Source organism: Nycticebus coucang, chromosome 1 (assembly GCF_027406575.1).
Source record: "Nycticebus coucang isolate mNycCou1 chromosome 1, mNycCou1.pri, whole genome shotgun sequence".
In the NCBI taxonomy this organism is placed as follows: domain Eukaryota; kingdom Metazoa; phylum Chordata; class Mammalia; order Primates; family Lorisidae; genus Nycticebus; species Nycticebus coucang.
The window spans coordinates 162,006,158-162,033,923 of record NC_069780.1 but is presented as its reverse complement, the minus strand read 5'-3'; the positions used below and the strand labels follow the sequence as shown (position 1 = coordinate 162,033,923).

Genomic DNA, 27,766 nt, shown 5'->3' with positions numbered 1-27,766 from the left:
ACTTCTATATTTATTACCTTCGCTATTTTAGAAGAAATCTTGATCTGCACCTCTACGTCATCACATTGTAGTCCTTCCTGCAGACCCTGAAGTCGTTCTACTTCCGGTTGAATGCCTAAAATCAACAAATAGAGAAATGGGCAAGAGTTCAAGGATCCTGCTGGGGGTTGAAGGGGCTGCCAATATTTTGGTGTGATACTAAATCAGTTGCTGTCTGGTGGGGGTGGTAAACACATTGAGTGTTTTCTACATGGTGGTACTATGCTGAATACCTTGCATACAAAGATCTCATTTATTATTTACAAAGATTGTAAGATTATCTAAGGTAGACTCTCCTGTTAGTGTCTAAATTTTGGAAATGAGAAAGCTGGGGGCAGAGATATATGATGCTGTTGCCAAAGGTCGTGCAGTAAGTTAAAATAGGAGAATCAGAAATTGAATCCTGATCTGCTAGACACAAATGCCCAGGCTCTGACTACTCTGCTATGCTGCTGTCTCTTTCAGAGTTCCAATCTTTAGTGAGCTATCTCAATGTGGAAATTGAAAAGTAACTACTGTGATAAAAAATTTCCATCAGCAACTGCATAAGTGATTATTGATATCAATTTATGAATGCAGACCTAAGCAATAATTTTCTGTTTGTTATTTGAATATATAGTAATTGTGGAAATTAGGACTTGAACATTCTGTGGAAGACAACCTAGCCCAATGCCTGTGGGCACACCTGGGCTCAAAGCCCAGCCACGCGACTTTCAGTGCTTCAAGGAATAGATAAACTTTTAAATTTCAGATCTCTCATCTCAAAACTAATTGGTTACATCCATGAGAATTAGTGGGTATTTTATTTAGCAATGCACTTGCTACCTGTGCCTAGTAGGTGTTTAATAAATGGCCCACGTTTTTTTTCTCTCCCTCTATCACCCTTGTTTGAACAATCAAGGAAAAAGAGTTAATGCCAATTATGAAGCATGGGGTTTCTTGTTAGTAGAGAGTGCACGAGGAACTGAATTTTGCATGTTCTGGGAAAATAAAGGAGGCAAAAAGAAGATTAGGTAGAACCAATAATAGGTAGAGCTCAAATTCCTTTCATCCTGTGAGTCCTTTTCTGGCACATTTCTTTTCTTATTGCAATGGTTCTTTAGTTCTTTCATTTTGGGGGGGGGTTCTTGGTAAAAGTATATATTTTTAATAAATTACCTTCACATAGTCCGAGAGATTTTTAATCTATTCTGACTCTACTGATAAACTTTTTCTTTCTGACTGGATACTTCCTAACCCCCAATCAAATCCCACTTTTTGGCTTTAACATACTTTACTTACATAAGTCTTATAGTATCTCTAAGTCCTCAGTATCAGAACAGCATCTGACACATGGAAAGGAATTTGATATACATTTTGAGTAGCTAAAAGATGATGAGCAGCACATAGGCATGAGATGGCATTAAGCCTCAACCTAGTGTTCCTGGCTGTACCTGGTATCCACAGAAATGTGCACACACTTGGACTATAACTTCAGCAACTGTATTGGGGTTAAGAGTTTACAGTGGATTTGAAGTTAGTCTTAGAACAAAATCTTTACTACGTCATTTTCCTGACCCTCAGTTTTCTCATACCTTAAATGTTGTTAATAATACCTGGTGAATCCACCTGGATAGGACACCTTGATCGGTGCTTTCAGCCTGAGACTGAGGTTTGCTTTCAGCCTGAGACTGATTTTATTTTGAAATATAAAATTCCTTATATTTTCTGATATTGACAGTTATTCCCATGTACTTGGAGAGCAGGAGGAGGTCCTGCTCTGTTGAAAAAGCCTCCACAAAGTTCTGTCTTTGAAAGTCACTTAGCACCATAATAATAGTGCAATTTTCTCCTGCAGAAAAGTATGTGATAAAGGAAGCATTGCTAATATACCCAATTGCTCAGTGATTTAAATCAGAGACTCTCAAAACATTTTACCTACTTTAATGGACCTTTATAATGCTTCAGTGTTACTATCTTTATTTAAAAAAAACAGGAAAACAGAGCTACTGAAGGGAAAAAATGACTTGTTTCAGATCTAAGAGAGACACAAATTCTCTGATGTAATTAAGGTATTAAAACAGAAATGGCTGAATTAGAGAAAAGGAGAGGAGAGGAGAGGAGAGGAAAGAAGTGGAGAAGTGGGGAGGAGAGCGCGGAGAATAACAGGGGTGGAGGAAGAAGAGAGACATTCCCGCACACAGAGAAAAAGAGAATAAAAGAAATTTGGTATCTTTTCTTTTTTTTGCGGCTTCCCCACCGTTCCCTCACCTTTTATACAGAGCAGACCAATAGTGGAGCTAGCAGCGGCCTGGCGGATGGAGGGCAGGGTGTCGCAGCAGTGAGGAGCCAGGAGCCCGAGGAGCGAGCCTACTTTAAAGTTCTGTGGGGCCTGCAAGACAAAGGAGGCATCCCATATGCTGGGATGGCTGGATGATTTCCCGGGGTATTCCCAACACCACATCTTGAGGCTTTTATTTGTTCTGCAGATTCTTAGAATGACCTTTTAGTTTTGAACTTTCCCCTCAAAGGTGCCTGATTTCATTCTTTCTTTCTTTCTTTTTTATTAAATCATAGCGGTGTACATTAATGCAATCATGAGGCACCATACACTGGTTTTATAGACCGTTTGACACATTTTCATCACACTGGTTAACATAGCCTTCCTGGCATTTTCTTAGTTATTGTGCCTGATTTCTTAAGAGCAGTGGGAAAATAAGCAAGCATGCAAAGGCAACCACACAGCTCAACTCTAGTGCACCTGCTGCAGGCCGGAGTTGGGAGATACCTGTCCAGGGGTTTCTCAGGAAAGCTCTCCACTTCGAGTCCCGAGGTCCACCAGGCAGGTGTTTCCAATTCCAGAGGCCTCAGCGATGCCTGCCATTTGCAAACAATGAAATCTATTTCTGTTAGGGGATTACGTACCTCAATATCATTCGTCAGTACTTTGGCAGAGATCTGGAAAGCTCTTTCTCTTTCCCATTCTTTTGGTGAAACAAGCCACATCCGGAGAAGCTGTGGGTCAAGGAATAAATATCTTTTTTTTTTTTTTTTTGGCCGAGGCTGGGTTTGAACCCACCACCTTTGGCATATGGGGCTGGTGCCTTACTCCGTTGAGCCACAGGCACTGCCCGGAATAAATATATTTCAGTATTCTTCATGTACATTCTGCTCATCGTCTCCCTCCCTGTTTTTGTCTCTCTCTCTCCCCTTTTCTCACATCCCCATAAACAATTTTTTTTTTTTTAGACAGAGTCTCAAGCTGTCCCCCTGGGTAGAGTGCTGTTGCATCACAGCTCACAGCAACCTCCCACTCCTGGGCTCAAGAGGTTCTCCTGCCTCTGCCTCCCAAGTAGCTGGGACCACAGGCGCCCACCACAACACCTGACTATTTTTTGGTTGCAGCCGACATTGTTGTTTGGCGGCCTGGGCTGGATTTGAACCCACCAGCTCAGGTGTATGTGGCTGACGCTTTGAGCCACAGGCGTCGAGCCCACAAACAATTTTTTGAGTGGACTGGCTCTCTGTGTGCGTGGAGAGGGGAGGCCGGATGTCTTCCTGTGGAGGACGTACTAGGTAGGATGGGCATGGATTTGAGCAGAGGCCCCACTCACACTGAACATCTCCAGACAGTCCTCTGCATTCACATTGTCCCACATCATGGTCCGCAGAAGTTTTCCTAGGGCGTCCATGGATCGTTCGTAGAGAAACTGAAATCAGATGTGCGCGCGTGAGTCCCAGGCTGAGGTGAGAGTGAAGTCCCACTCCGGGTTTCCCCCTGCTCAGGCTGAGCCACGTACGTTTATGTGCTCCTTGTCCTTGTCCGTCTGGCCCTCGTTTTTCAGACTTTCCAGTGGTGGGAGGGGCAGCAGCCTCCGAATATTCTCTTCAAGAATATGGAGGTGGTCATTTAGTGAGAGCTGAGGCTTCAGTTTACTGAAATGACAACCATGAGGAGGAAAGGGTATTACGATGAATGAGAACCGAATCCGGACATGTGGCAAACGTGGCACCTTTTCTGACATGTTGGGATGTTGGGGGAGGTGGTGACAGGAGTAGCAGAGATGGGGATGTAGAATCAGTCTGCACTGGTGAGCGCAGTTAAGATGCCTCGGCTCCATCTGATTAGAGTGAAGCAGAAATCATCACTGGCTTTGTGGGATTTGACACTTTGTCACACGTCTGCGTTAGCATTACCTCCTTGTTTTCTCCGTGATATGTGTGTATCTGCGTGTGTGTGAGAGAGAGAGAGAGAGAGAGACAGAGACAGAGACAGAGATATCTCCCCAAGCAGATTCTAAGTCTGGGGCAGGGAGTTTCATCAATTTCCCATGTCCTCTTTTGTTTTCAGTAGTGTGGCACTAATTACAGTTTGGCGCGAATGCACCAGTAAATAAATGGCACCAGGGTCTTCCTTCCTTCCCTTCTGTGTTACTTTCATATATTTACATGGACATGAGGATATGAAAAAATCTGGACATGACTTGGGAAAACACAGATGTTCAATAAACATGAAAACCCTATTAAGTAAATATAAGTTAAGACAAGATACCACTTATCAGTTACCAAATTAGCAAAGAAATTAAACATGATGACACTATCAGGGTAGGGTGAAAACAGTTTTCTAAGAGAGGAATAAAATTCAGTACCACCAGGGAAGGCTCTATGAGAGTCTTCTCATCTTTGTTGTCTGGCTGACTGCTTTTTAAAATGTCAACTTATTGAGTTATAATGTATGTACAATAAACTGCAGCCATTTAAAGAATTTTGACAGATGTCCCTTAATTTTTTCTTATTCCCCTTTGCAGTTCATCTTTTCTTCCCCCTTAACAGCTAATTTTCTTGCTGTCATTAAAAATTAGTTTTCAAGTTGTACAGCTGTCCTGTCTAAGTGTGAGTAGTCACTAGCTGTGAATGGCTACTGAACACCTGAGCTGCGGCTGGTCTGAGTTAAGATGTGAAGTAAAAGGAAAACACACTGAAGTTTGAAGATCTAGTATAAGAAGTAATGTAAATTATCTTTTCAATTTTTTGTATTGGATCCATGTTAAAATTATAATATACAGAATATATTGTATTAAATGAAACAGTCATTAAAATTAATTTAATCTGTTTCTTTTTACTCTTTAAAAAATGGTTACTGGAAATTTCAAATGATGTATATGACTTGTGTTGTAGTTCTACTTGACAACACTGTTTACTAGAGCTTGGTTAATTCTTAATTCATTTTCAAGATTTATTTATTTTTGTTTTCTACAAACTTCCCTCATCTTTGTTAATGTAACAATCTGTGATTTGCCTTATCTCACTTTTTACCACAAAAATTACATGGGTGATTTTTTGGATCTGTTTTTTCCAGTAGTCTAAAATTTCTTTGGAGATGGGCTATGCTGTGTTCATTTTTTAAAACTGAACCTAGCTCAGTGGCTGATAATGATATAGATGCCACTCAATAATATTTATTGAACAAAATTGTCAATTATACATAGAAGTTCAGAAGACACTTTTTTTGACTACAGTGTTCATAAAGGTAATTATAGGTTTTTAAAATATGCAGAAATTAAATATAGCAATAGGAGGTTGGTTAGGTAAAATGAGGTTTACAACAAGACAGTAGGCAGCCATAAAATGAGTAAAATATTTGTTACCTCAGGATAATAAATGCCACATATAATAAACTTGTAGTTACCACCATACTCAAAGGTGAAAGATAGAAAACTTTCCATCTAAGATCAGAAACAAGACAAAAATGCCAATTTTACATACTACTTCTATTTAACATAGTACTGAACATTCCAACCAGAGAAATTACACAAGAAAAAAGAAATAAATGGTAACCAAATTGTAAAGGGAAAAAGTAAATTATCTGGAGCATAATGTCTTCCAGATCCATCCATGTTGTAGCAAATGGTGGAATCCTTTTTCTTTTTTTAATTTCAGATTAGTATGAGGGTACTTACAATTAGGTTGTATCGTTTGCATTTGTAAGGGGTAACTCCAGGTTGTAGCTGTGTCCTTCACCAAGAGGTATGCCATATATCCAGGCATTGGAGCTGTTGGGTGGGAACTTAGTGAAACCCTTTCCCCCTCCTCATTGCTTGAATTTAATTGAGTTTTTCTCTTGTGTGAGCCTATAGTTGTTAATTTACTAGTTTCAATTTAGTACTGAGTACGTGTGATACTTGATTTTCCATTCTTGTGATCTTTCAACTAGGAGAATGTTCTCCGTATCTGTCTAGATCATTACAAAAGATACAAAATCTTCATTTTGTAGTGACTGAATAGTATTCCATGGTATACTTGTACCACAGCCTATTTATCTATTTTTAAATATCAGATTAATATGAGAATATAGTCAATTAGGTTACATTATTTATGCTTGCTAGGTAAAGTCCAAGTTGTAGTTGTGCTCCTCCCACAGGAGGTGTGCCATATAACTTTACATTGTGCCAATTACGTGACAGTACACCTCCCTCTTTGCCTCTCTCACATTTCTCCTCCTCCCTTTCTTCTCCCACCTCCCTCTCACTTGAGTTTAATTGTGTTTTTCTCTTATGTGGGCATATATATTTGTTCATCTACTGGTTTCATATTAGAATTGAGTACATGGGGTACTTTTACATTTTTGTGACACTTTAAGAAGGAGAATATTCTCCAACTCCATCCAGGTTAATACAGAAGATGTAAAATCTCCATCTTTTTAATGGCTGAATAGTATTCTATAGTATACATATACCATAGTTTATTAATCCATTCATGGGTTGATTCCAAATCTTGGAGACTGTAAATTGAGATGTGATAAACATTCTAGTGCAAATGTCCTTATGATAGAATGATTTTTTTTCTTTTGGGGCTAGTAATGGAATTGTGACATCAAATGGAAGATCTACTTTTAGTTTTTTGAGGATTCTCCATATTACTTTCCAAAGAGGCTGTATTAATTTGCAGTTCCACTGAGAGTGTAGAAGTGTTCTTTTCTCCATGCCCTCACCAGCATCTGCAGCTTTAGGACTTTGTGATGTGTGCTATTCTCACTGGTGTTAGGTGTTATCTCAAGGTGGCTTTGATTTGCATTTCTCTGATGATTAAGGATGATGATGAGCATTCTTTCATGTATTTGGCCATCTGTCAATCTTCTTCAGAGAAGGTCCTGTTCATATCTCTTGCCCAGTGATGGGGTGGGATTGTTTGCTCTTTTTTTGTTGATTAATCTGAATTCTCTGTAGATTCTGCTTATCAAGTCCTTTTCGGATTTGTAACTTGCAAATATCTTTTCTCATTCTGAAGGTTGTCTATTTGCTTTAATTGTTCTGTCCTTAGCTGTGCAGAGTTTTTTTAGCACAGCTAAAAAATTAATTTAGTTGCTAAATTAAGTCCCATTGATTTATTTTTGTTGTTGTTGCAATTGCTGCTGAAGTCTTCTTCATAAAATCTTTCCCCAGGCTGGTATCATCAGGAATTTGTCCCACACTTTCTTTTAGGGTTTTTATCATTTCATAATTTAGATCTAAATCCTTTTTTTATTATAATACTGTTTTTTTTAATTAATATTAAATCATAGCTGTGTACATTAATGTGATCATAGTGCACCATACATTTGTTTTATAAACAGTTTGACACATTTTCATCACACTGGTTAATATAGCCTTCCTGGCATTTTCTTAGTTATTGTGTTAAGACAATTATATTCTACATTTACTAAGTTTCACATGTACCCTTGTAAGATGCACTGCAGGTGTAATCCCACCTATCACCCTCCCTCCGCCCATCCTTCCCCCTCCCTCCCCCCATTCCCCATATTCATTAGGTTATAACTGGGTTATAGCTTTCATATGAAAGCCAAAAATTAGTTTTATAGTAGGGCTGAGTACATTGGATACTTTTTCTTCCATTCTTGAGATACTTTACTAAGAAGAATATGGTCCAGCTCCATCCATGTAAACATGAACGAGGTAAAGTCTCCATCTTTCTTTAAGGCTGCATAATATTCCATGATGTAGAGAAAAGGGAACACTTCTGCACTGCTGGTGGGAATGCAAATTAATACATTCCTTCTGGAAAGATGTTTGGAGAACACTTAGAGATCTAAAAATAGACCTGCCATTAATCCTATAATTCCTCTACTAGGTAGATACCCAGAAGACCAAAAATCACATTACAACAAAGATATGTGCACCAAAATGTTTATTGCAGCCCAATTCACAATTACTAAGTCATGGAAAAAGCCCAAGTGCCCATCGATCCAGAAATGGATTAATAGATTTAAATCTTTTATCCATTGTAGTCGATTTTTGTAAGTGGTGAGAGGTGTGGGTCTAGTTTTAGTCTTTTGTATGTGTATATCACAGTTTATTAGTCCATTCACATCTTGAAGGGCACTTGAGTTGTTTCCACATCTTTGTGATTGTGAATTGAGCTGCTATATACATTCGTGTGCAAATTTTCTTGTAGAAAAGTGTCTTCTTCTCTTTTGCGTGTACACTTAGCAATCGTTTGCTGGATCAAATGGGAGGCCTGCTTTTAGTTCTTTGAGGAATCTCCATACTTCTTTCCATAAAGGCTATGCCAGTTTGCAGTCCTACCAACATTGCATGAGCTCCACCCACGTCAGCATCTGTTGTTTTGAGATCTCATGATGTGCACCATTTTCACTGGAATTTGGTGATTTCTTAAAGTGGTGTTTTAATTGCATTTCTATGATAATTAGTAATGATCATTTTTTAATGTGTTTGTTAGACATTCATCTATCCTCATGAGAACATTCATGTCTCTCTTTCTCTCTTTTTTTTTTTCCAGGGTAACAAAGAGGAATTTTATTTAAGAACAAAGAGAAAGTTTAGAATACTTCCAAAGAGAGTTGGAAGTGGGTCCCTATCATGGAGGAGAAAAGGTAAGAGAGACCTCTGTTCATGTCTCTTGCTCAGTTTTTTTTTTTTTTTTGTAGAGACAGAGTTTCATTTTACTGCCCTTGGTAGAGTGCCGTGCTGTCACACGGCTCACAGCAACCTCCAGCTCTTGGGCTTATGTGATTCTCTTGCCTCAGCCTCCCGAGCAGCTGGGACTACAGGCGCCCGCCACAACGCCCGGCTATTTTTTTGTTGTTGCAGTTTGGCCGGGGCTGGGTTTGAACCCACCACCCTCGGCATATGGGGCCGGCACCCTACTCACGAGCCATAGGCGCCGCCCTCTTGCTCAGTTTTTAATGGAGTTGTTTGCTTGTGATTTCCTTGAGAATTTTCCTTTCTTAAGGTGAAATAATATTCCACTGTATGTATAAACACAATTTATTTATTTATTTGTTGACAGACACCGAGGTTGCTTCAATATCTAGGCTAAAGTTAATAAGCTTCAATAAACATGAGAGTATAGATGTCTTTTTGAGGTGATCTTTTCTTTTCTTTTTCTTTCCTTTTTTTTTCTGAGGTGATGATTTCATTTCCTTTGGGTGTATATACCTAGAAGTGCAATTGCTGGTTCATATAGTCATCCTATTTTTAATTTCTTTAGGAACCTCCATACTGTTGTCCATGATGACTGCACCAATCTACATCCTCATCAACAGTGTACAGAAATTCCCTTTTCTCTATAGCCAACTTTTGCTTTGCTATTTTGGGCAACATTTTTGTTAATATTTGTTATCTGTCTTTTTGATAATAGCTGTCTTAACAGATGTAAGATGATGTAATAGTTTTGATTTGTATTTCCTTGATTATGAGTGATGCTAGCCATTTGTATGTCTTATTGTCAGAAATGTCTATTCTGGTCCTTTGTCCATTTTTAAAATTGGGTTACATATTTTCTAAGTTTTAAAAGTTTTTTTTTATAAATTTTGAATGTGAACCTTCTATCAGATATAGGGTTTGAAAATACTTTTTCCCTGTCTATAGGCTTCCTTTCATTTTGTTGATTGCATCCTTTGCAGTGTAGAAGCTTTTTAGTTTTTAGTTCAGTTTAGTGCCATTTATTTATTTTTCCTTTTCCAGCCTGAGATTTTGTTGTGAGGACAAACTTTACAACGAATGTTGTTGAAAAACTTAATGTCCACATGTAAAAGAATTATGTTACACCATATACTAAACTCAGCTCACTATGAATCAAAGACCTGAAGGTAAGAGCTAGAACAATTAAACTCTTAGAAGAAAACATAGAGGGAAAACTTCATGACATTGGATTTGACAATGATTTCTTGTTCAGAATAACAAAAGCACAGGCAACAAAAGTGAAAAATAAATACAGTACATCAAAATTAAATATATTTGTGCATCAAATGATACAATCAACAGGGTGAAAAGGCAACTTATGATGTGGGAGAAAATACTTGCAAGTCATATATTGATAAGGATTAATATCTGTAATATATTAAAAAATCTCACAACTTGATTACAACAAAAAACAACTTGATTTAAAAAATGGAGAAAGACTTGAATAGACATTTCTCCAAAGAAGATATACAAATGGCCAACAAGCACACGAAATGCAAATCAAACGATAATGAGATACCACCCTTAAACTCAATAGAATGGCTACTATCAAAAAACCAAACCAAAACAAAACTAGAAATCAACAAGTGATGACAAAGATGTGGAAAAATTTGAACTCTTGCACACTATTGATAGGAATGTAAAATGATGCTTTTGCCATGTAAAACAGTGTAGCAGTTTCTCAAAAAATTTAAAATAGAATAACCATATGATCTAGCAGTCCTGCTTCTGGGTATATACCTAAAAGCAGGATCTTTAAGAGGTATTTGTATACCTATATTCTTAGCAGCATTATTCATTATAGCCAAAAGGTTCCATCAATGGACAACTCAAGTGTTCATTGAATGATGAATGGATAACAAAATGTGGTATATACATAAAATGGAATATTTTCAGCTTTATAAAGGAATGTAATTCTAATACATGATGTCACAGGACTCACAGCAACCTCTAGCTCTTGGGCTTCAGTGATTCTCCTGCCTCAGCCTCCCGAGTAGCTGGGACTACAGGCACCTGCCACAATGCTCGGCTAACACTAAACGTTTTTATTTATATAAGCTACTTAGACAAATTCATAGTGATTCCCAGGGGCTGTGGGGAGAAAAGAATGGAAAGTTGTCCAATGAATATACAGTTTCAGTTTTATACAATGGAGAGTTCTGGAGATTGGTTGTACAAAAACATGAATGGTAGATGGACTTAACACTATTGAACTGTCAACTTAAAGAGGAAAAAATTTGTGTTATGTATTTTGCCATAATCAAATGTAAAAAATTAAGAAATGAAAAGTGATTTTGTTCATGAAGAATTGGTGCTAGTGTGGAAACATGTAATGTGAAGTGAGAAAAAGCAGGATGAAAAATTGCATGCAGCATAGAGTCTCAACTCTATAATAAAAAGGGAAGACTAGAAATAAAGACTTGAAGAAAATGTTTTGAAATGTGGAACACAGGAAGATTATAAGTGATTTCACTATTTTAAAGCATTTTCTGTAGTTTTCAAATTTTGGCAATAAACTTTCTTTCTTTCTTTTATTTTTTTTTACTTTGAGCGAAAATATTATTTTAAAAATGTTAAAAACATGCCTAAAATTATTTTTTTCTTCATGTTTCTTGCTGCTGACCAGCTAGAATATAATCAGGGCTTTCATAAGTTTTTAATTGGAAGATTAAAATTTGCCTATAGGCTAAGATCTAGGGAGAAAAATTTCATTTCGGGCAGAAATTTCAGTCCTCATATATGTGGGTGTCAATAACTCTGGGAACAGCTCTTTAGTCCTTGTCAGTCATTAAAAGATCAATTTCTCAGCTAGTTTTATAGCTCTTTGGAAGGAGAGAATGCCCCAGTTTGAAAGTATTCACTTTGGGGGAGGGTATGCTGGTGTCTGCACTGAGAGATAAGTCAGCTGATCAGGAAGAGGATGAGGGAGAAGAAATACTTCTTCAATAAGAACAACAAAATATTTTCTACCTGAGGTATCTAATGGCGATTAAGGCTTTCCACCGAACAGGGGTAGCTAAGGAATCCAGGGGCTCAGCCCTAATGAAGTCCTGCAATACAAGCAAGGAGGTGAAATATTTCAGAAAGGCTTGAGTAAGTTTCCAGATACAGTTGCAACTTCTCTGGACCACTGGGTGCCCTGGGTCAGAAATAAGGCTGAGATCTGTTAAGTGGGAGACTGGTGGGTTTCATACATTTTTAACAAGACAGCCCTGTACACTTGGTCATGGGATACTAAGGGTCTTCCTTATTCCCTCTCTGCACACTCACCAGCATGTAACCAATCAGGATCTCCTTGTAGGAAAACTGGAATATGTGATCGTCAGCATCTTGGACAGCAATGCCAATTTCAGTGATGCTTCTTGTGAAACTCATTTGTACATCCATGTCCTAAAGCAAAATAATTCATGATGCAAGCCAAAGTCTTAGGCACCACACTCGGGTCTATAAACATGTGACCTAGGGTTGAAATATGTGCCCAGACAGGAGTGAGAATCTTTGCCTCCTTTGCCATTTCTACTCCAGCCTAGGATCTAACTACTGGGAAAGGGGAGAAACAAAGGTCAGTCTCTTCCCACAACACCCACTGAAGGTTCTCCAGAGGAGTGGCTTTTAAACTTTTAGACCATAAAATAGGAAAAAGTTTACAATTCCAGTGCTTAACTGTATGCACAAAATATATCTAACATAGAACTAAAATAAAATGTACTATTACAGTACTTAACAGTTGCTTTATAAAATATACTTTTCTATTTTCTCGTTTACATTGTTCATTAAAAACATTTGCTGGTTGTGACCTCTTAAATTGATTTTCTGGTCATCTAGTGGGTCACAACTCAAAGTTTGGAAAACACTACTTTAGTTTATAGCTCAACTTTTAAACTACCTGGAACCAGAACATAGCTACGTGTTTTCCCTACTGAATCCTGATTTTGGAATCAGATTAATTAGTTATATACTGAGATCCTTTCCACTGGAATCAAATCATGAAGATGTTTGTGGTTGGCACACTTCAAGGAAGCATGATTTGTCTATCTATCTATCTATCTACCTATCTATCTATCTTTCTGTCTTTATTTCTTCTCATACCTTGTTCATCACAGACATTCCCAGAATCTGAAAAATCAAAGAGAAAAGCAGATACTTAGCAGCAGTTAGAGGAAGTCCTGCTCCACCAACCATCAACAACAGTGAGGCAGTAGTGGAGCCCTGCTAGGGGAGGGAGGTCCTTGCCAAGGGGAAGGGAGCTGTTCCCTTCCTCCTCCATTTTTAAAGTTAAACCTTGTACCTTGGCAGATTCTTTCCTCTAAGTGAGGGGTGAATAAGCTACAGAAGGGAGGATAGAGACTTCAAGCCTTTGGGTTTCAGGTTTCATAGTCAGTTTCAAGAGGCTTTACAGACTTCTGTAAGGAGAAAGGGTAAAGGCTCTCGGAAAAGCCAGCAGTGGAAAGTTGTAAAGGGAAGTCACAGAGCAGTTGAGTCTGGAACTGAGAGTCCAGTCAGTTCTGCTACAGTGCTTGACTTGGAAATGCAGAGTTGTTCCAAGCAGATGAATGTACTGTATTAGGGACACTTTAAGCATGTGCCCAATTTACATTTGCTTAGGAGCAATTTCCTCTGAGGCTGAAGTTGCACAGTTGAACGGAGCCTTGTAGGAACACCCAAAGCAGCTGCACATGCCCCAAGCATCTACCAGCTGCCTCAGTTTACTCATGAGCCACTCCTGTCCAAATCTGATATCTGTGGGATTTATTTATTTATTTATTTATTTATTTATTTATTTATTTTTTAAGACAGAGTCTCAAGCTGTCACCCTGGGTAGAGTGCCGTGGCATGACAGCTTACTGCAACCTTAAACTCTTGGCTTAAGTGCTCCTATTGTCTCAGCCTCCCAGGTAGCTGGGACTACAGGCGCCCGCCACAACTCCCGGTTGTTTTTTGGTTATAGTTGTTATTGTTGTTTGGTGGGCCTGGTATACACCAGCTCTGGTGTATGTGGCTGGCTCCCTAGCCACTTGAGCTACAGGTGCCAAGCCTATCTGTGGGATTTAATAATCCTCCCTTCTTTCACTGTTTTGGAATAACTCACAACTTTCACGACTGACCTCAGGTGTTTCAAGATAAACAGCCCTTGTTTTGGTAGTACTTCTGTACTTTTAATTTTTTAAAAAAGTTAGATTCCCATCTTTTAAAAATAAAGTATGTCATGATGCTGTTTTGACAGCTGTGCCTGACCCTATTTCCCCCATAATCTCTGTGTTTTTCCTGTAAATAGGTAGTGTTATAGGAGAACAGACCGTAGCATGAAAGCTTATAGTAACCTTTACCTTAATCATCTTTATCTCCCTTCCTTTTTTGTTTTCCTCCATGATCAACTAAACATTAAAAACATCTTTCGTGTTTTCGATTCTCCCCATTGCTTATCAGATTTTGGGGGCATCAGAGTCAGCTCCTAAGGAACATGTTCAGTCAGTGATCCACCCCTGAACACTGTCATTAAACATCTCTGGTTTTAACAGGCTTTCCAGGCAATTCTCATGCAACTAAGATATGAGGATTATTGCCCTATTCTCTGCTACCAGCACATACTTATGACAGTGATTTCATATTCTCAGCACATACACTTGTGAATAACTGCCAAGAGCATGTCTGCATCAGATACGTGGTTTGTGAGATACAGAAGAGAGATTAAAGAAATGTCAGGCACAGTCCCTAACATCAAGGTGCTGACCGTGTAATAGAAGAAGCAGATGTACACATAGTCAAAGAAAGCTCCCACATCTATCTATAAATGAGAATCATTCACAAACATTTATTTTGTTATTTTTTTATTTTTTGTAGAGACAGAGTCTCACTTTTTATGGCCCTTGGTAGAGTGCCGTGGCATCACACAGCTCACAGCAACCTCCAATTCCTGGGCTTAAGCGATTCTCTTTGCCTCAGCCTCCCGAGTAGCTGGGATTACAGGCGCCCGCCACAACGCCCAGCTATTTTTTGGTTGCAGTTTGGCCGGGGCCGGGCTTGAACCCGCCACCCTGGGTATATGGGGCCGGCGCCCTACTGACTGAGCCACAGGTACCACCCCATTCACAAACATTTTAAGCATACAGATTTCTAGCATTTTCCTGAGACCTGCTGAATCAACTTCTCTGGGAAGCTGTATTTTAAACTTGATCCTTAAGTGATACTTAATTGGCTAACCTGGTACTTGTTAGCGAAAGTGGGTGAATTGACCACGTGTATAAAGTAGTTTGCCAAAGATACAAAGGAAAGTGCTATGAAGACAGAAATGATCAGAGCAGTTCTGACTAAGTTTGGGGGCTGGAACATTCTTGGCATGTTTGAGGACCATCGAGGAGGGTCAGGGTAGCAAGGATGAATATGGAGGGGAAAATAGGTAAAAGTGACTTGAATAATTTGATGAATGATGTTTTTTATCCACTTAAAAATGCACATATGGAACTTACCATTTTGGTGGTTTATAAACATTTCCGCGTTGAAGTTAAACTACCACGGTTGAGTAACATTTCTGAGATTATTATAAGGAAATAATAAGCCAGTTGCCCTAAAGTAGCAGCACTAATTGTTTTAACTTCAAACAAGGGTGAGATCACTATGGAAACAATTTATCCGGGAAGACATCATAGGAGTGGTAGGACATGGACTGCCACAAGGCCTTAGGAAAGAAACAAATTACCTGACTTTATTTCATAATAAAATTTTCCATGCCACTATGTTCTCATCTCCCAAATTTTCTAGAGCCTAACTATTTTGGGTCTATATCCATTGAGCGTGAAGTTTCCCAGGAACTGGGCCCCTACAACATTTGGGAACCCCAGTCTAGAAATGTAGGCAGTTCTGCCATTGGTATTACCTGAGAGCATTGGCTGTAAAGTAACAGGACTTGGGATACGATGTCTTGATCAAGCCTGGTGAGAAGTTGCCTCTTGGGAGCATGGAGGGCCACAGCTCCATAGATTACCATGATGTCTGTCTTGGTCAGTTTCTTTTTCCCAGAAAAAATGCCCTGAAGACCAGGAAAGAGAGATGTGAAAAATGTGACCTAAGGAGTATTCTTTTTTCTTATGCTTTTTAATTTTTTTAAACCTACGTACAGGGGTTAAGAGACTGGACTAGAGTGAATAAAATGAATCTCAAATTGATACACTCTTGTTTGTGTAAGTGTAAATGGCCAAGACTGTGTTGTGGTCTTATCAGGCCTTCACAGAGGCTGTGAGGCTTTTGTTAACTATTTACTTATCAGATCCTTCATCTTCAGGGAAGCAGAATATAAGAGAAACTGGGAGGCTCAACAGTTGGTAGAGGGACAAACCTAGGCACACATGGAGTTCATTAGGACCTTCCAGATCAGCATTAGTGACAGAGAAAATGGAGTAGACTTGTTATATAGCTGGTCATCCTATAGAGCCTGGGCGTGAACAGTTCTGACCTGGAATAAGGACCTGGGAACAGGTATAATAAGAATAATATAGAGAAAGAATATTCACTGAAAAAAATCAGTTTCATTCACCCTTGAAGTGACCAAGAGCTTCGAAGGAGATTATTCTTTTTACCTTGCATCGATTCACGAAAAACTTTTCCTGATTTTGGAACGTTTTAAGAACTTTTAAAACAATATCCAAGTGGTTCTCAGCGCAGTGTCCTAAAATAGATGTTATTCCCTAAAATCAGAAAAGGCATGAGATTTTGAATTTAAACATTCATTTAGTCAACAAATATTTATTGAGCACATACTATGTGCCACACACTCTTCCAGGTGCTGAGGATAAAGCAGAGAGCAGAATACACCAAACTCCCCATTCTTGTGGAGTGTAGGAGGACTGACAGGGAAGCAAGAGTAAGTGAAATTAGTGTAATACAGAAATTTAGTAAGCATATAAATATATAGTGTTCCAGAAATGAGTGGTATAGAGATAAGTAAAACAGGAAAAGGAAAGAGCTGTCTATGTTAAGGAAAGTTTGTAATTTAAATAGGATGGCTGCAGGAACAAGCTGACATTGACTGAAATGAATGAAGGAGTGAGTCATTGGACTTTCTGAAAAAGAGAGTTCCAATTAGGTGGTATGTGTAAAGGCCCTAAGGTTTGTGCAAAGGCCCTGAGGTTTATCGAAGGGCCAAATGAACAATCAGGGAGGAGGACAGTGCAAAATGAGGTCAGATAGTAGGACCTCATTTTGCACCCTCATAGTGAGGGTGAGTTCTAATATGACTTTTAAACCATCCTAAAGATTTTGGACTTTTATTTTTTTTGATTTTTAATTTTTTTTTTGTTTTTGAGACAGAGTCTTACTATATTACCCTCAATATAGTGCCATGGTGTCACAGCTCACAGCAACCTCTACCTCTTGGGCTTAAGCAATTCTCTTGCCTCAGCCTCCCCGGGGACTACAGGCGCCTGTCACAATGCCTGGCTATTATTTTGTTGCAGTTGTCATTGTTGTTTTAGCTGGCTGGGGTTGGGTTCAAACCCGCCAGCCTCGGTGTATATGGCCGGCACCCTACCCACTGAGCTACAGGTGCTGCCCAAGATTTTGGACTTTTAATCTGAGAAGATTGGTGGGAAGGCAATGAAAGATTTTTTTTTTTTTTTTTTTTTGAGCTTGAGTTAGTTGACATTTTTAAAGGATTGTTCTGCTGCTAAAACTTTTTGGTATCTTAAGTGATTATTTTATAAAGCTAGAAGCTTTTGTTTCACACTCTAAAGTTATGATCTCCTCTACCCACATTCTCCTCTCCCTATCTTTCTTATCTAAGGCTGATTTCACCACAGTAGCTTCATAGAAGTTTGTTCATGAACCTGATTATATTTCATTTGGTTGCAAATGCTGCTAGAGGTACCATGAGAACCCACAGACTAGACCAGTCTTGAAGACCCAAGATTTTAATCCAGCTAGTCTAAGCCAGAATTAGAGCTTTTGGCCTTACATGATTGAAAGAGCCATGGTTAAAACAATATAAGCAAATTAGACTTGGTGAGATTAAGAAACACATGTTTTAACACTCTACTCATCAAACTGTTTGGCACACACCCAAGAACGTAGAGTTAAGTACAAGCAGTATTTCAGGAGTGCAAATGGGTGTCATAGTTTTGTCTTTTAAAGGTTTTGAACTCCTCAGACCTTCCTTATATCTAAAATCAACTTTTCCCCCTAGCCTATAGAAGAACTAAAATGGAAAAATGGTGCTAGAAATACTGCCAAGAGCAAGAAATTATAAATTATCTTGCAAGGAAAAAAAATAATATAAAACTAGATTCAAAGTTCAGTAAAGTCTAGTGGTTTCTGGCATTTAATGTAGGCCAAAGAATATCTCAAGGCTTTCTTAAGAGAGTATCTAATGTACCACACAACAGTATTTTTATACTGGTGGTCTATATTAGCCTGGGAAGGTTTGTTTTGTTGTTGGTGGTTGTTTATTTGTTTGCTTTTTGATACTCATCCTCTGCCTCCTCACATTTACATATGCTCTCCGTCTAGGTTATGATAGAAAGTAAATGCCTTGCAAAATCTCTTCAGGTTGTACTTATGTTCTCTTTGGATTGAAAACCAATGCTCTATGACATCGTTTTCACCTTTTAAATTCAAAGATTTTGATGTTCACAGTCATGCTCTAATTTATAAAGCCAAGGTAAAAATATGTGAAAGATACCTTTGTAAAGTAAGAATAACTAAAATGCATTTTTAAAAGTTTTCACAAATTTGATTAAAAATGAAGTATCAATATTTAAATAGGGTATTCTCATATCTCTGAAAAATAGTGTTGGGCTATTCTGAATATATTCATGGATTATTCTGGTTAAGTAACACATTATCATAGAGCTCTCAGAAGTTTTGTGGTTAGGGTCAATTTGTGATCATCATAATAGGAAACTGAGAGAAAGGTGTCCCACCTGTCTTTGGTCTCCCAATTGGTTGGGAGCAATAAGAAATTCCTTAATTTGTGAGCTCACAAAATCTGTGTCTTGGCAGCATGCCAAAGTGGTTCCCAAGGCTTTCCAAAGGAATTTCTGGAAAACAAAAGACAAGCGACAGGATTTTAAAGGTTGGAAAGCAAGATTTTGATGAAAAGAGGGAAGAGTTAAAATAGCCATCTGAAGGAATGAAGGTGGGTTTTTTTTTTAATAACCATGTAATCCAAGTATTATCTTGAGGAATCTTGAGAAGAAAGTGTTTCCTTCCCCTAAGATATGCTCTTGATCTGTCATCTTCTATAACTTGTGCCCTGCCATCAAAATACCTTCACTCACTATTGTAATTTATTTTTTTTAATTTTTATTTATTGTTTGGAATTAATTGATGGTACAAAGAATTTTGTTACACTGATTCCGTTTGTTAGGTAAAGTCCCTCTTATTATTGTGTACCACCCCCAAGAGGTTATTTTCTTGTTTGTCTCTATGCTCAGAATTTGGGTTCTTGGTAGCAGAGGATAATATGTATCATTTCCCGTTACAGTTTTTGGTATCTAATATTTGCTTAACAACTGCTCATTGAATAAACATGCTTAATGAAAAAATATTATTCTGAAGATAGCCTTAATTTGTTTTCTAAGACTCAAATCATTTATTGCTATATAATATCAAATTGGCAACTCTTTATTTAAAATCTCCATCTTCAAAGAACTCAAATTAGACCTCCCATTTGATCCTGCAATTCATTACTAGGCATCTACCTAGAAGAAAAAAAAATCATTTTATCATAAGGACATTTGCACTAGATCGTTTATTGTAGTTCAATTTACAATCACCAAAATGTGAAAACAACTTAAATGCCCAGAAACCCAGGAATGGATTAATAAACTATGCTATAGTATACCACGGAATACTATTCAGCTATAAAAAGATGGAGACTTTACATCTTTTGTATTAACTTGGATGGAGTTGAAACACATTCTTCTTAGTAAAGTATCACAAGAATGGAAAAGCAAATATCCAATGTACTCAGTGTTAATATGAAGCCAGTAGATGATCTAATTTACACCCATGGAGGAGGAAAACTCAATTCAATTCAAGTCAGGGGCAGGGGAGCAAGGGAGGAGGAAGGAGAGGGAGTTGGGATTTTTCCACTTAAAGGGCATAAGGTAAGGGTATATGGCACACCTTTTGGGTGCACGACACAACTACAAGAGGGACTTTACCTAACAAATGCAAATATTGTAACCTAGTTGTTTGTACCCTCACATTAACCTGAAATTTAAAAAAAGAAAAAAAAAAGATAATCTCCATCTTGTCACATGCAGGAGAGGAAACCAAATAGATGGAGCTAAATTAGTCCATTCAGAAGAACTCCTGTAGACCCGTCTGACTTGGGATAAGAGGGAGCCATAAGCTGGAAGAACAGGTGGAACGTTACTGTTACCTCAAGTGCTCTGTGAGAGCAGCCTCAACCAGAGTGAGACTCTGAATAGGTAGCAACCACTCCACTCTCAGTCATCCAGGCAAAAGATTGCTACGATAAGGGAATTATAATGAGGAAAACTGTGTACAACACAGAAGTAAATATTAATTGGGGACAAAAGTGCTAGGGTCTAATTAATTCCACCTTGGAAAGAATCTTGGAAAGTCTTGTGCTGCAGAAAAAAAAAAAAAAAGATGTCATAAAGGAGAAAACCTGAATTATGTGTAAAAGGTTAGTCTCAGTGCCATCCAGTCTTGCTGACCTGTTTCTTCTCTGCTGATTTTGGTTCACTGTACTGTATATACCTGCTTTGGGGCTTGGTCTAGGAGCCAAGAAATCAGGAACCCCAACTGTGTAGTGCAAAAATAGTCACATGTCTTCTGTCCTTCCTCCATCCATGTGTCTTTCTATGGGATGTTGTATCTTCTTCCACCAAGGAAGGCCTCTGTCTTCCCTGTGTTTGAATCTGGGCTGATCTTGTGGCCAATAGTATGTGGTGAAAGTGGCAGAGGGCAGGTTCTGAGCCTATACCTTCAAGAGACCTTGCATACCCTGTAGCTAACAATTTGAGAGCAAGCCTGTGCAAGGTTGCTGGAGGATGAGAGAAATACGTTGTTTTAGTTAAGACTATTATAAACCAGCCAACTTCCATATACACTCTGAGCTTAGTTGAGATCAGGTGACTGCTCAGCTAAGACCCATCCAAATTGCCAACTCCAAAATTGTGAGCTAAATAGGTTGCTATTTTAAGCCACCGAGGGTAGTTTGTTATGTAACAAAAGCTAATTAGTACACACATTACTCCTGTTCAACATAAGGGTTGAGAGTCAACCCAGGAAGTCCATTGCTTAAATTGCTCTGCCTACCCATGCCAGCATTATTCTGGAGTGAGCTTGTGGGTCTCAAAGCTGCTGGGTGAAGAGTATGACATTAGGTGCACAGGGATAGTTTGTCTGATAAGATGTGCTCAGCAAGTTGGAATAACATGTGTCTGTAGGCGTGGCAGGCTAACTTCAAGACTCAATACTCTGTACCATATTAGAGAGTAAATAAGTGAGCAGAATTTTGAAAGTTACATATGAGAGATGAGGTTGATAGTGAATAATTTGTGGGAAGAAATACACTTAAGCTGCCCCCAGCAGAGAGCAGAGTGTCTTTTCCTGAGAGATCTGGGCATAGGGTGGACTGCCAACCATCAGGATGGAATCTCTGACTAGTGGGGAAGAAAGAGAGTGTGGGAAGAAAGGGACACTCAGCATGAGGAGGAGCAGTCCCCTGGTTATGACTTTGCCTGGCCAGTGGTGATGTTGACCCTCAGTTCGGGCTATGTCTGGAGGGAGGCAGTGCAGAACTCCAAGCTCTGATGGCGCCCTCAGTGAGAGGGTGGTTGCCCTGTGTGGACTGAGTTCCATGGGTAGGGATGGTCCCCAGCACCAGCTGGGCCTGTGAGCAGAGGCTTGTCAGGTGTGGACTGAGACCTGAGGGCAAGGGCATGGTCCCCTGACTCCAATAGAACCCTCTAGCAGAGGTTTGCTGGGTGTGCACCCCTGATTCCAACAGAGGTGGCAAGCCTCTGGGAATGGACTGAAACCTGTGGGCAGGGGTGTGGTCCCCTGAATCCAGCTGGGCCAGCAAGCAGAGGTTTGCTGGGATGCTGGGGGTGGACTGAGACCCACAGGCAGGGCATGGTGCCCTGACTCCAAAAGAGCCTGCACACAGAGGCTTGCCAGGTGTGGACTGAGACCTGTGGGTTGGGGCGTGGTCCCCAGCTCCAACTGTGCCATTGGAGACCCTTGGATCCCTCTCTGTTGAGCAGGGTTTGTACTGCCCAAGACAATTTAATTGGAACTTGTGTCTGGGGCTATCCACCCAGGGACACTCTGAGGTTGACCTTCAAAGTTCTTTAGCAGAAAAGAACTGAAGGGTGGGGGCTGGGCATCACAGCTGTCTGTATCTCTTCATAGCCGAGATTTCAACCTAATACCGTGGCTTCTTAGGATACGGTAGAAGTTGGCATATATCAAAATAGAGCTGGCTTGCACTATCTCACCAAGTAGGTCCTCAGAGTCTCTGGCCAAAACTCTGAAAGGGTTTGTAAGGTTTAGGAGATAAGTCACAATTACAAAGCCTAGTGTTTTGGTAAGGGGCTGATTATCTCTACTACCTGGAACCCCAACTCAATCTCACTCTATTAGTTCTAATAACAAAATGGTGGAAAATAACATGGTGTGGAACCAACTGAAGAACTCTGGCAACATGAATAAACAGAGTATATCAACCCCTCCCCCAAGGAATGACAGAGGAGATACAACTGAAGATGCCATGCATGGCTGAAATGTCAGAAATAGAATTCAGAATATGGATCGCAAATAAGATGAATAGAATGGAAGATAAGATAGAAATTGAAATCCAAAGAGTAGTTCTAAAGTTATCTCAAGAAATTAATGAATTCAAAGACAAAGTCACCAAAGATATGGACACAATGAAAAAAGAGATAGCTGAGCTCAAGGAAATGAAAAGTTAGTCAGGGAGCTCCAAAATATAGTAGAATCCCTCAGTAATAGAGTTGGCCAGTCAGAAGAAAGGATCTCTGAAACGAAAGACAAAAATAAACTTTTGAATGTTCCCAAATGCTCAAAGAGTCAGACAAATGGAGAACAAAAACTGATCAAAACAACTTTCAACCAAAGATCCTATATCCAGCTAAACTGAGTTTATTTGTGATGGAGAAATCAAATACTTTAATGACATAGACATATTGAAGAAATTTGTCATAACTAAACCAGCTCTTCAGGATATTCTCAGACCCATCCTCCATAACAACCAGTGCAATGCTTTACCTCCAAAGTAAACTCACTCAGAAATTTTTTAACAAAACCCAACTTCCACAGTGGTGAAAGGATTAAAAATGTCCACTGGACATCCGAAAATCATGACACCCCAAACACAACCAGGTTTATCAATTCTCTCAATTAATGTGAACGGTTTAAATTGTCCTCTAAAGAAGCACAGGCTGGCTGACTGCATGCATAAACTCAGACCAGATATCTGCTGCACATAAGAATCTCATGTTACCTTAAAGGATAAAAATAGACTCAGGGTGAAGGGATGGACATCTATAATACAGGCAAATGGAAACTGGAAAAAAGCAGGGATTGCAATGTTAGTTGCAGATACAATTGCCTTTAAACCAACAAATATAAAGAAAGATAGGATGGTCACTATATATTTATCAAGGGAAACACCCAACATGAAAAGATTTCGATAATTAACATTTATGCACCCTACCAGAATGCTCCTCAATTTATAAAGCAAACCCTAATGGATATAAACAACTTGATAGTTGGAGACTTTAACTATAATAGTTGGAGACTTTAACACCCCTTTGACATTTTTAAATAGGTCCTCTAAGAAGAAACTAAACAAAGAAATATTAGATTTAAACCTGACCCTAGAACAAATGGATTTAACAGACCTCTACCGAACAGTTCCTCCTAATAAAACTGAATATACCTTCTTCTCATCAGCCCATGGATAATACTCCAAAATTGATCATATCCTAGGACACAAGTCTAACTTCAGCAAATTTAAAAGAATAGACATTATTCCTTGTATTCTTTCAGACCACCATGTAATAAAAGTTGAATTCAACAGCAACAGGAATCTTCATACTCAACATCATGGAAACTAAATAATCCTAGGCCTAATGATAGCTGGGTAAAAGACAAGAGTAAGAAGGAAATCACCAAATTTTTGGAACAAAATGATAATGAAGGCTCATTATCAAAACCTGTGGGATACTGCAAAGGCAGTTCTAAGAGGGAAATTTATAGCATTGGAAGCCTTCATCAAGAAAACAGAAAGAGAGGAAGACAACAACTTAATGGATCATCTTGAGAAACTGGAAAAGGAAGAATATTCCAAACTCCAAACCCAGCACAAGAAAAGAAATCACCAAAATTAGGGCAGAATTAAATGAATTTGAAAACAAAAGAATCATTCAGAAGATCAATGAAACAAAAAGTTGGTTTTATGAAAAGATTAATAAAATTGATAAACATTTGGCTAACCTAACCAGAAATAGAAAATTAAAATCTCTAATATCATCTATCAGAAACGATAAAGGAGAAATAACAACAGACACCTCAGAAATTCAAAAATTCCTCAGTGATTACTACAAAAAACTCTATTTCCAGAAATATGAAAATCTGAAGGAAATGAACCAATACCTGGAAGCATGCCACCTTCTTAGACTCAACCAGAAAGAATTAGAAATCTTGAATAGACTCATATCAATCACTGAATAGCATCAACAATATGAAATCTCCCAAAAAAGAAAAGTCTGGGACCAGATGGTTTCACATCTGAATTCTATCAAACCTTTCAAGAGGAACTAGTACCTATATTATACAACATTTTCCAAAGCATAGAAAAAGAAGGAATACTTCCCAACACATTCTATGAAGCAAATATCACCCTTATCCCTAAACCAGGAAAGGATCCAACAAAGAAAGAAAATTATAGACCAATATCATTAATGAATATCGATGCAAAAATATTTAGTAAGATCTTAGCAAGCAGAATTCAACAACTCATCAAAAAACACATTTAATATTGGAACTGATGACAGTTAAATTTTTTTCCAGGAAAATCAATTTGTGAATGATATTAATACAATAAAAATCCATGATCAAAGCCACTTTTATGTTGAGGACATGCCTTGTGCTAGGCATTTCACTTATGACTTTATATGATTAGACCTTTGTAATATTACAACCCTGAGACATGGGTATTATTGCTGTTTTATTATGAGTATAGTGGGGATCCAGAAAAATTAGATTATTGAACTAAGTCTACAGTTCTAGCAAGCAGCAGAAAATATATTCAAACCCCATTTGGAATGGATGGCTACAAGGTGGAGGATTAGGCAGAGGCTGTTTGGAGACAGAAGAATGGGAGAACTGGCTTTTGAGAGTTCTTTTCAATGCTAAGCTTTTGCTAAATTGTGGTAGATGGTTTCTGATAGCCAGCCTCAGAAGACTGGCGTAATGGAAACGGAGACCCCACTAGCATTACCTGGTGCTTGGCAGAGACTGCTATTTGCCTTCCAATATCTATTCTTTTTCAGCCTCCAGAAAGAAGCCTTAAATTTTAGTCAGATACATATGTATCTTATAGGCATCATTCCTCCCAGTTTTCCTTGTAGACAGATGTGGCATATGAGTAAATTTTGATTAAATATGAAATGAAGAGAAAGTAGTATTTAACCTTCCACAACAGGCTTTAAAAGAAGGGAAGTCCTTTACCTAATTATTCCTTCCTCCTTTTGCTTTCAGTACAGACATGGTGTGGCTTGAGCAGCCATTTTAAATCACAAAGTAACTTTGAAAGTTCCCACTTAGCTAAAAAACCAACCTTCTCAATGGAGATGTTGCTATAACTGCTCATTTGCTGGATGAAATCCCGACTCAGCTGAATGGTCCAGGCTGCATCACTGATCTTCCATAAGGTTTCTTTGAGCAACTGTTGTAGGAAGTGAAAGTTAGATGTGAGTGCGATGGTTTAATATGCTCCCTTGATACTTTTTGGTTATTTTATCTTTTAAAAGAATAAATATATATAAAATGGGATTATCCTTTTTTCTCATAAAATAAGTGGTTCCTTAAGAACTTTCCTGCTTAGTTTATATAAAAAATCACTTTCCAATAATGTTCTGAATTCCCACTAAGAATAAGACACACAGACTGTGGAAATAACTCCACCTAAGTGCCTTCCTTTTTTTCCCTCTTAAGCAAAAATTGCTGACTCAAAATAGAAACAAATCCGATCTGAAACTTAAGTTGAAGTTGACATTTTTCAAGTTTTGATAGATTTGGTAAAACTTCATTTTCAGATATTAGTTCGGCTTATCATATACTAAAAAAAAAACAAAAACAGAAAGATGATATTTGGAGTCAGGAAGTAGATGTCTTGAAGAAGGGACACATTCAGAAGTCCAGGTATATTTCTGCCAACTTCACCTCTAGTACATAAAGATTCCTGGTTTTACCAATTGCACTCAGACAGGGTCACAATCTGAGCCCATGTCCTTCTTCATTGAACAACAAATAAAAAGTATTTTTGTCTTTTTGGAGGACAAAAAATTACAACTCCCCATTGTAATTTCTAAAATATATTATTTTTTCTATGTTTTTCTACTTTAAGCTTAAAAAAGGGCACTTAATGTCAACACTAACAAAAATATTAGGATGCATTTTCTTAAGAGGAGCTCATTCACTAGGGCCTTTAAAAAAAAAAATAAATTAAATGGCCATGGAAGTTTAAGGGAAGAAGTTGCATGTGGACAGTTTTGAAAAAAGACTAGAAATATATTCAACATTGGAAGGGGGAAAAGGACTGCTTTCAAGATTTCCACTATAGAAAAAATTTCTTCCAAGTAAAAATAGTTATTTTAATATAGTAGCAGGGGAAATTACCTAGTTTTTATGTGAATAGATCTTTGGTCATTTACTGTCAAAAAAGAAGGAAAAGTAGTAGCAAGTGAAAATCTGGTATGACTTTGACAGAGGGAGGAGAAGATAAAAGAAGCATAAAAGTGGAAGGAGAGGTGGATCTCATAATTGAGGACCAGGGGAGTGGAGGAGTAGTCAGTTTTAGTACTTATATTGGATAAGAATCACTAGTAGGAGCCTTGAAAACATGCCAGTTCTCAGGTTTCACCCTCAGAGACTCTGATTCTGGAAAAGGTGGTGATGGGAGGTAGGGGAGGTGCTGTGAAAAGGGGACTGAAAATTCACACCTTTTTCTTTTTTTTTTTTTCAATTTCAGAAACTACAGGTAATTCCCATGTTGGCTGGTTTACAAACTGGAGACCTATGTTACAAGCTCCCTCTCTGTGGGTTCCTTGACCTCATGAAGAAAAAAATCTCCCTAAAGCTGATGTCCAACTCCTGTCTGCAGCTTAGGATTCCTGGGATTTGGTATTGCCTGTGGCAGTGTTTTGTTATTAAGGTCAGAGATGAGAGGGGGAATTTTTTTTTTTTTCTAGAAAAGGGATACAATGTGTCCCCTTGGGTTTTAGAAATTAGGAAAAAGAGAGCAGCAGATAGGGGAGGAAATGAAGTTGTAGGTTAAATACAACCACACAACTTGGTATGTAAGGATGTAGTGTAGTTATAAGGAGTTATAAGTATTTTCAAAATACTTGAAAATTAAAGAAGATTTAAGAAGACACAGGGGAAAATATTACTGAGTTTTCAAAATTGCCTTAAATTCTTAATCTATTTGAAAACTTAAGATTGTTCAAATTGTGGTGTCTTAAAGAGCATTATCCTTAAATGATCACTTCTAA

The 27,766-nt window shown here is 38.4% G+C and overlaps 1 protein-coding gene across 1 annotated transcript in view; it reads right to left on the bottom strand.

The window, feature by feature from the left end:
* MROH2B (maestro heat like repeat family member 2B) overlaps window positions 1-27,766 on the bottom strand; it is a 107,821-nt gene that overhangs the window by 44,114 nt on the left and 35,941 nt on the right. The window contains exons 18-29 of the mRNA XM_053598847.1: window positions 25,831-25,938; window positions 18,911-19,027; window positions 16,574-16,681; window positions 15,874-16,026; window positions 13,089-13,115; window positions 12,270-12,389; window positions 11,970-12,049; window positions 3,819-3,954; window positions 3,633-3,728; window positions 2,944-3,033; window positions 2,290-2,410; window positions 18-115 (exon numbers count right to left, since the gene is read on the bottom strand). Coding sequence (XP_053454822.1) covers window positions 18-115; window positions 2,290-2,410; window positions 2,944-3,033; window positions 3,633-3,728; window positions 3,819-3,954; window positions 11,970-12,049; window positions 12,270-12,389; window positions 13,089-13,115; window positions 15,874-16,026; window positions 16,574-16,681; window positions 18,911-19,027; window positions 25,831-25,938 — 1,254 coding nt within the window. The remainder of the gene's footprint in view (window positions 1-17; window positions 116-2,289; window positions 2,411-2,943; window positions 3,034-3,632; window positions 3,729-3,818; window positions 3,955-11,969; window positions 12,050-12,269; window positions 12,390-13,088; window positions 13,116-15,873; window positions 16,027-16,573; window positions 16,682-18,910; window positions 19,028-25,830; window positions 25,939-27,766) is intronic.